General features: G+C 35.3%; 1 protein-coding gene across 1 annotated transcript; it reads right to left on the bottom strand.

Moving 5' to 3' along the window:
* Positions 1-7435: 7435 nt before the first annotated feature.
* LOC135136073 (glutamate receptor-like) lies at positions 7436-9136 on the bottom strand. Its single transcript, XM_064065200.1, has 6 exons — positions 9103-9136; positions 8920-9053; positions 8574-8869; positions 8349-8527; positions 7767-8296; positions 7436-7714 (listed from the first exon to the last, which is right to left on the bottom strand). The coding sequence occupies exons 1-6, from the start codon at positions 9134-9136 to the stop codon at positions 7436-7438; spliced, it is 1452 nt and encodes a 483-aa protein (XP_063921270.1).
* Positions 9137-9559: the final 423 nt, after the last annotated feature.

Below are 9559 nucleotides of genomic sequence, written 5' to 3'. Positions count from 1 at the left end.
ATTGAGATTGGTGCGGGTGGGTGGGGATTACTTTTCCTAAACATATATAGTTTTCTTTCAACAACGTGTTATTTAAAAACAGCTGGGGTTTGTATTTCGCCTTTTTTTCTTAATATGTGTGCGTACTTTTCTTTTCATGACAAGAAACTGAAAACATGTTTAAAAGGCTAAATTTGTAGAAAAGTGTATGGAATAAAATTTATCATTTTAAACATGTTTTCAGTTTCTTGTTATGAAAAAAAAAAAAACAATATATATTAAGGAAAAAAACCAATGCAAAACATAAGCCCCACCCACCCACCCGATCTCAATTGTAACGCTCTTTCTTTATTCGTCGTTAGTCAAGGGGGGCGGAGTTTAATTGCAAAATCCGTATTTTTCTAAAATAATGACCATGTGAAACATGTTCTTCAGGGATGGGTTTTTGAGGATCGTATTATTCAAAGAATGCTATGAATATTAAGAAAAATAAAAGCCAAAGATTAAGCCCCACCCATACCTGCCCTGATCTAAATAGTAATGAAGTTTTCATTAGTTGGCAGACCTAAGGGCGGAGCATAATTGCAAAATTCAATTTCCCTACAAAAATTTAATGTTTTGAGTTTCTTGTTGTGAAAAGAAAACTGTGTATATTAAGAAAAACAGGGGCAAAATATAAGCCCCGCCCACCCACCCGGTCTCAATTGTGATGACTTTTTTATTCGTCGTGAGCCAAGAGGGCGGAGCTTAATTGCAAAATCTGTATTTTTTTACAAGAATTACCAAGTGAAACATGTTCTTTAGTGGTGGTGTTGGTCAGAGAAAACTATATGTATCAAGTAAAAAAAAATCTCATAGTATTCTTTGAACAACACGATTCTCAAAAACATGTTCTTAATTTCTTGTAAAGAAATAAGTATTTTGCAGTTAAGTTCCGCCCCCTTGGTTCACGGCGAATAAAAAACATCATCACAACTGAGATAGGATTCCAAAGCTTCCAAAGATTCCAAATACTCCTAATAGTTCAATTTTTCGATTTTTTGATTTCTCGATTCTTCAATCTTTCGACATTTCAGTTTTTCTTTTTTTTTAATTTTAGATATTTCGATTTTTCGGTTTTTTTGTACTTCAGTTTTCAATTTTTCGGATTTTTAAATGTTAGATTTTTCACTTTTTTAAAGTTTGGATGTCTATGTTTTGATTTTTTTCCCAAAATCTGAATGTCTAGTGTAAAAAATCTGTTTCGTTTTGATTTTGTGGAAAATTTTCACCAATTTTTCCACAATTTACAATATGAAATATAACAATTCTTTAGAGTTTCAATTTTCACAACGAGTAACATCAGCAATTTTGCCTTTTTTTCTGGATATACGTAATAATCTTTTCACGACAAAATATTAAAACCGTATAAAATAGTAAATTTTTGTCGGGAAACATCGATTTTACAATTAAGCTCCGCCCCTCGGTCTGACAACGTAGGAAAAATTCGTTACAATTGAGATTGGGGCGGGTGGGTGGGGATTATTTTTCCTTAACAGATATAGTTTCCTTTCAACAATATCTTATTTAAAAACATGTTGCACGTAGTAGTTTCTTATAGAGAAATAAGCATTTTGCAATAAACTCCGCCCTTCGATTCACAACGAATAAAAACGTTAGCACGATTGAAACGAGGCCGGGTGGGCGGGGTTTGTATTTTGCCTCTTTTTTCTTGATATATGTACGTACGTTTCTTTTCACAAGAAACTGAAAACATGTTTAAAAGGGTAAATTTGTAGAGAAGTGAATGGGATAAAATTTACCATTTTGAACATGTTTTTAGTTTCTTGTTATGGAAAAAAAACAATATATATTAAAAAAAAAAAATTAAAAACATAAGCCCCACCCACCCGCCCTATCCCAGTTGTGACACTTTTTCTTTGTTGGTTGTTAGTCAAGTGGGGCGGAGCTTAATTGCAAAATCCGTATTTTTCTACAAGAATTACTCTGTGAAACATGTTCTTCAGTAATGGTGTTGCTGGGAGAAATCTATATGTAAAAAACGAAAGCTAAGCGCCACCCATCCGTCTGGATCTCCAATCATGATGAATTTTCCATTCGTTGCCAGACTGAGGGGCGGAGCGTAATTACAACATCCATATTTCCTGTTTTAAACACGTTTAGTTTCTTGTTGTGAAAAGAAAACTACGGATGTTGAGAAAAAAAGGCAAAATATAAGCCCCACCCACCCACCCTATCTCTATTGTAATGACTTTCTTTATTCATAGTGAGCCAAGAGGGTGGAGCTTAAAATCCTACAAGAAATTATCATGCAAGACATGTTTTTGAGTATCGGAGATTATCTGTCTAATAAAAATCCGGACAGACAGACAGACAGACAGACACGAGAAAACGTAAAAGTAGAGAATCGGTCGACGGAGTCGATTACAATACTTTCTTCGCTTACGTTCGGGAAGTAACAACTTTAAAAATGGGGTGAAATGTTAAAAAAAAATGTCACCATAAAGATTGACTTTTTCTATTTTATAAAAGAGCAATAAAAATTTCAACATCAAAATTGGCCTATTTGCTTAACAACATGATAAAGTAGCTTAAAATAGATGAAAAAAGCTTAAATAAAATAATGAAAAAAGCAAATGTGGGATGAAACGTTTGCCAAAATCAGTTTTATCTGAGCAAGTGCTAGCCCCGCCCACCCGCCCCTGTTTTCTCAGGAGATATGGCATCTGCCAAAATAAGACTTATCTTAGCAAGTACTACCTTCTGAGAAAATAACGGGTGGGTGGGCGGGGCTAGTACTTGCTAACATAAGTCTTATTTTATCAAATGATATATCCCCTGAGAAAATAGGGGGCGGGTGGGCGGGGCTAGTACTTGCTCAGATAAGACCGATTTTGGCAGATGACAAGTCCTCTGAGAAAATAGTGGGCGGGTGGGCGGGCCTAGTATTTGTTAAGATAAAACTGATTTTGCCTCTATTTATCTTGTAAAAACTTGTGAAATTTAAAGATGTTAAATTGCAAATTTCTATAGTAACCAGTTAAATTTCTAAATTTACCCGAAATGTGCAAAATATGATGAGTTTTTACTTACAAAAATTAATGTGTTTGTAATTTTGATTTTTTTTCTCCAAAAATCTGGATGTCTTGGAGAAAAATTCAGCAGGGGTTCATAAACCACATGTGCAGCAGAATCTTATTTGTTTAATAAAAATCCGGACAGACGGACAGACAGACAGACAGACGGACAGACAGACACGAGAAAACGTAAAAGTAGAGAGTCGGTCCATGGACTCGATTACAATACTTTCTTCACTTACACTCGGGAAGTAATAACCTTAAAAATGGTGTGAAATGTTCAAAAAATGCATTAAAAAAAAACTTCACCATAAAAATGAACTTTTTTTATTTTATAACAAATCAATAAAAATTTCAATGTCAAAATTGGCCTATTATCTTAAAAACATCATAACATACCTTAAAATAGATGAAAAAAGACGTAATAAAAGCTTAAATAAAATAATGAAAAAAGAAAATGTGGGATGAAACGTTTGCCAAAGTCAGTCTTATCTGAGCAAGTGCTAGCCCCGCCCACCCGCCCCTGTTTTCTCCGGGGATATGGCATCTGCCAAAATAAGACTTATCTTAGCAAGTACTACCTTCTGAGAAAATAAGGGGTGTGTGGGCGGGGCTAGTAATTGCTATCATAAGTCTGATTTATTCAAATAATGTATTCTTTGAGAAGATAGGGGGCGGGTGGGCGGGGCTAGTATTTTGGTAAGATAAGACTGATTTTGGCAGATGACATATCCTCTAAGAAAGTAAAGGGTGGGTGGGCGGGGCTAGTACTTGCTAAGATAAGACTTATTTCGGCAAATGACATATCCTCTGGGAAAATAGGGGGCGGATGGGCGGGCCTAGTATTTGTTAAGATAAAACTGATTTTGCCTCTATTAATGTTGTAAAAACTTGTGAAACTTAAAGATGTTAAATTGCAAAGTTCCATAGTAACCAGTTAAATTTCTAAATTTACCCGAAATGTGCAAAATATGATGAGTTTTTACTTAAAAAATTTAAGTATTTGAAAAATTTAAGTATTTGTAATTTTGATTTTTTCTCCAAAAATCTGGATGTCTTGGAGAAAAATTCAACAGGGGTTCATTAACCACATGTGCAGCAGTATCTTATTTGTTTAATAAAAATCTGGACAGACGAACAGACAGACACAAATAATAACCTTATAAATGGTGTGAAATGTTAAAAAATGCATTAAAAAAAAAACTTCATAATAAAAATTGACCTTTTAATTTTATAAAAAAGCAATGAAAACTTCAAAGTCAAAATTAGTCTGTTTGCTTAAAAACATCATAAAGTGCCTTAAAATAGATGAAAAAATAGGTAATAAAAGCTTAAATAAATGAAAACAGAAAATGTGAGATGAAACGTTTGCCAAAGTCAGTCTTATCTGAGCAAGTGCTAGCCCCGCCCACCCGCCCCTGTTTTCTCAGGGGATATGTCATCTGCCAAAATAAGACTAATCTTAGCAAGTACTACCTTCTGAGAAAATAAAGGGTGGGTGAGCGGAGCTAGTACTTGATAACATTAGTCTTATTTTATCAAATGACATATCCTCTGTAAAAATAGGGGGCGGGTGCGCGGGGCGAATACTTGCCAACATAAGTCTTATTTCATCAAATGACATACCCTCTGAGAAAATAGGGGGCGTGTGGGCGGGGCTAGGACTTTGATAAAATAAGATTGATTTTGGCAAATGACATACCCTCTAAGAAAATAAAGGGTGGGTGGGCGGGGCTAGTACCTGCTAAGATAAAACTTATTTCGGCAAATGACACATCCTCTGGGAAAATAGGGGGCGGGTGGGCGGGCCTAGTATTTGTTAAGATAAAACTGATTTTGCCTCTATTTATCTTGTAAAACTTGTGAAATTTGAAGATGTTAAATTGCAAATTTCCATAGTAGCCAATTAAATTTCTAAATTTACCCGAAATGTGCAAAATATGATGAGTTTTTATTTAAAAAATTAATGTATTTGTAATATTGATTTTTTCTCCAAAAATCTGGATGTCTAATAAAAATTCAACAGGGGTTCATAAACCACATGTGCAGCAGTATCTTATTTGTTTAATAAAAATCTGGACAGACGAACAGACAGACAGACAGACAGACAGACAGACGGACAGACAGACACAAGTAATAACCTTAAAAATGGTGTGAAATGTTAAAAAATGCATTAAAAAAAAACTTCACCATAAAAATTGACCTTTTTATTTTATAAAAAAGCAATAAAAACTTCAAGGTCAAAATTAGCCTGTTTGCTTAAAAACATCATAAAGTACCTTAAAATAGATGAAAAAATAGGTAATAAAAGCTTAAATAAATGAAAAAAGAAAATGTGGGATGAAACGTTTGCCAAAGTCAGTCTTATCTGAGCAAGTGCAAGCCCCGCCCACCCACCCCTGTTTTTTCCGGGGATATGGCATCTGCCAAAATAAGACTTATCTTAGCAAGTACTACCTTCTGAGAAAGTAACTGGTGGGTAAGCGTGGCTAGTACTTGATAACATAAGTCTGATTTATTCAAATGATATATTCTCTGAGAAAATAGGGGGCGGGTGGGCGGGGCTAGTATTTTGGTAAGATAAGATTGATTTTGGCAGATGACATATCCTCTAAGAAAGTAAAGGGTGGGTGGGTGGGGCTAGTACTTGCTAAGATAAGACTTATTTCGGCAAATCATATATCCTCTGGGAAATAGGGGGCGGGTGGGCGGGGCTAGTATTTGTTAAGATTAAACTAATTTTGCCTCTATTAATCTTTTAAAAACTTGTGAAATTTAAAGATCTTAAGTTGCAAATTTCCATAGTAGCCAATTAAATTTCTAAATTTACCCGAAATGTGCAAAATATGATGAGTTTTTACTTAAAAAATTAATGTATTTGTAATTTTGATTTTTTTCTCCAAAAATCTGGATGTCTTGGAGAAAAATTCAACAGGGGTTCATAAACCACATGTGCAGCAGTATCTTATTTGTTTAATAAAAATCTGGACAGACGGACAGACAGACAGACAGACAGACAGACGGACAGACAGACACGAAAAAACGTAAAAGTGGAGAGTCGGTCGATGGACTCGATTACAATACTTCATTCGCTTACACTCGGGAAGTAATAACTTTAAAAATGGTGTGAAATGTTAAAAAATGCATTAAAAAAAACTTCACCATAAAAATTGACCTTTTTATTTTATAAAAAAGCAATAAAACATCAAGGTCAAAATTAACCTGTTTGCTTAAAAACATCATAAAGTACCTTAAAATAGATGAAAAAACAGGTAATAAAAGCTTAAATAAATGAAAACAGAAAATGTGAGATGAAACGTTTGCCAAAGTCAGTCTTATCTGAGCAAGTGCTAGCCCCGCCCACCCGCCCCTGTTTTCTCCGGGGATATGTCATCTGCCAAAATAAGACTTATCTTAGCACGTACTACCTTCTGAGAAAATAAGGGGTGGGTGGGCGGGGCTAGTAATTGCTAACATAAGTCTGATTTATTCAAATAATGTATTCTTTGAGAAGATAGGGGGCGGGTGGGCGGGGCTAGTACTTTGGTAAGATAAGACTGATTTTGGCAGATGACATATCCTCTAAGAAAGTAAAGGGTGGGTGGGTGGGACTAGTACTTGCTAAGATAAGACTTATTTCGGCAAATCATATATCCTCTGGGAAAATAGGGGGCGGGTGGGCGGGCTTAGTATTTGTTAAGATAAAACTGATTTTGCCTTTATTAATCTTGTAAAAACTTGTAAAATTTAAAGATATTAAATTGGAAACTTCCATAGTAACCAGTTAAATTTATAAATCTACCCGAAATGTGCAAAATTCTCTTATTTATGTAACGTAAATAATTATTACTAATTTAAAAACACAGAATTAAACAATGATTGTGCTATTAATATTAATATATTCAATATTAGACCGCAAATGCAACAAATGCAAATATTTTTATTCTTGTTACATTTACAATATTCTACTCAATAATTTTTATTAAAACGTTAAGAGAACAATAGTGACGAAAAAGATGTGACAAAACCGTTTATAATTGTTACTGGTTAGTTATTAAAAAAAAAAAAATCGACGATAGATCGACCAGTACAAAAATTAAATTTGTTTCATCATGTATGAATGGATTCATTAAATTGCCATTACATTTTTTACCTTAAAAATATCAGTTCCAACAAACTCGATATTTCCGATGTTCCTAGAACACCTCATGACTAACAAATAAGCTGATATAAATATTTCAAACTTTGCGTTGATGGATGCTAGCGGTTTCGAGGTTCATGAAAAAAAAATCTAATGCATATGTAACACATTAACGCAAGGAGACACTTTCAGACCTTCAAATTCGCGTTTTAACAACGATTGGCGTGAGTTTTAATACTTACCCGATCTTCATGATTTCCTTGTAGGGCGACCTTTTCTTAATTCCAATGTAAGGTTCGAAAAAATTCTCGTAATCGATTTCTTTAAGGCCACACTTTTCCCCTTCTTGAAAAATGTTGCTGATGAGGTTGTAGCCCGTGTGGAGCTCCACGTGGAAGGCAAAAAACCCCTCTTGCACCTTCCGTATTCCTTGTTCGGCTGTCATGAAGTTGGGTTTCTGGCCTTTGGGGGCCACTTTTTGCTCGTAGATGGCCTTCCTTACGGGCTCTTTCGCATTCTACAATAAAAAAAAACGACACATATATCGAAATTGTTATTTCTCTACACACTTCAAAATAGTAGTGTCCGTAAATTATGTCCTCGACTCCTAATTTTATCCTCGAGTGTAATAAATCCTCCAAAGTTTGAATACTGTTAGTCGTGGATTGCAGCAACGCCACTATGTTTGCAGAATACGAAGTGTAAAGAAACATAAGAGTGGCTAAAGTGAAGATCGTGATGATTCTTCCTGCGTTGCTTTGGGGCTCCACGTCGCTCCCTTGTTGCGTAATAGCCCCAATTTCCAACATAAGTACGTCAAAAAAATTGGGGCGGAGAGGGGGAGTTGGATGGTCTACTATGGTATTGCGAAATTTTATCTCCCTCCACTCCCAAGCGACGATGACGTAGATGAAAACTACCACTATTGCAACCATTACGAAGGAGTAGTGCCAAACGGCGGAGTCAAAAGGGAGAGTGAAGACATTCGTGACGTACGATAGAGGAGGTGCTCTGAAAATAAATTTCATGAAAGCTGGAGTCGTTGCTGCTATATAATCAATGAATTCCATCCGTTCAGGTGTGATGAATAGCGGTGTACCTTAAAAAAAAAAACTGTAAACCAAAAAATTAAAAAAATGACGAGTTTGAACCTGCCAGATCGGCTAAACCGGTATGCAAATCCCCCGCCATTCCAGAAAACACTCCCGTGGTTACATTTTTGTACCCCCACGACTTTCGCACTATAAATTTTCTTGTAGCGTTCAAGTAGTCCATTAGGATATTAGCAAGAATGTAGTTAAGTTTGCTTAAGGCGTCCATGTGTCTATTTCTAAAAATACCACATAATTAATTGAAACCTAGTGCGATTTTTAAACCTGTAGTCCACTAAATGTTTCAGCGAATCCTCATTCGTAATAACGTACGACGTAGTTACGACATTTCCCATAAGATTCGTTCGTTTAACAATAGAAAAGTCGGCATAATTTTCCACGTAATCTTGTACAAAGTCGGTTTGTGTCGATGAATATTTATAAATTGCGATTGTGCGTTCCGATTCTGGATTCATTACGAAAACTTGACTGTCGAGTCCGAAGTGGAGACCCAGAAGCTGATTCGCATCTCCGTATATCAACCACTTGGCTGGCGATTTAAACATTTCGAGTTTTTCAGCCTGCGTAATTTACATATAATGCAAACGTTGATAGTATTTAGATAAAGAACCTGTTTTAGAATATCCATCGAGTTTTCACAACGTAAGTCAATTATAAAGAGTTGATTTGTGGGTACAGTTTGACGGACTTTCGTTAAGTAGTTGTGATACTTACTCAGGTTTTTCCAGAGGAGATTTTGTTGCTCTAGAATGGAATTTAGTTAAAGCGGGTCGGGGTTTGGTGGAGAACTTGCTTGAACAAATGTAGGTGGTGATTTTTGGGGGCATTGGAAACGAATCGACGAATTTGGATATTTTTTTAAATACGTGGTTTTCACTTTTTGCGAAAGAAATTAAAATTAGTAGGGCTAGAAATGTGAGAGATCTTATTTTAAGCGGCATTTTCAGTCTGGTGTGGTCGAAGTGGTCACCCAGGTTTTTATCCTCACTGTAATAAGTTAATGATAGCGCTGTGTGTATAATCCGAGATTTTCCTAATTATGGATTATTTGTTCCAGGTTATCATTATGTCTAGGGGTTTCCCATTTGTCGTAGTTGGGTAATTTATACTTTGATAGCCGCTGGTCAATAATTGAAAAGTCGACGAAAAACGTGTCTGATGAATATTAATTGAACGGTTTCATTTTATCGGAACGTTTTTTTTTTTCAAAATTTTTGTTTTTAAAAGTACTTTTCAGAAAAAAAAATTTT

The sequence above is a fragment of the Zophobas morio genome, unplaced genomic scaffold, assembly GCF_036711695.1.
Source record: "Zophobas morio isolate AGI-343-1 ecotype UQ-CSIRO unplaced genomic scaffold, CSIRO_AGI_Zmor_V1 ptg000026l, whole genome shotgun sequence".
Taxonomy (NCBI): domain Eukaryota; kingdom Metazoa; phylum Arthropoda; class Insecta; order Coleoptera; family Tenebrionidae; genus Zophobas; species Zophobas morio.
The sequence above is the reverse complement of the archived record's forward strand: the minus strand, read 5'-3'. Positions and strand labels throughout refer to the sequence as shown.

Excerpts from the sequence above, each read along its gene's own strand:
- LOC135136073 (XM_064065200.1), bottom strand. The coding sequence starts at position 9,136 with ATGCCCCCAAAAATCACCACCTACATTTGTTCAA. Across the intron at positions 8,870-8,919 it reads CGATGGATATTCTAAAACAG|GCTGAAAAACTCGAAATGTT; the intron begins GTTCTTTATCTA and ends TAAATTACGCAG. Across the intron at positions 7,715-7,766 it reads ACGGACACTACTATTTTGAA|AATGCGAAAGAGCCCGTAAG; the intron begins GTGTGTAGAGAA and ends TTTTTATTGTAG.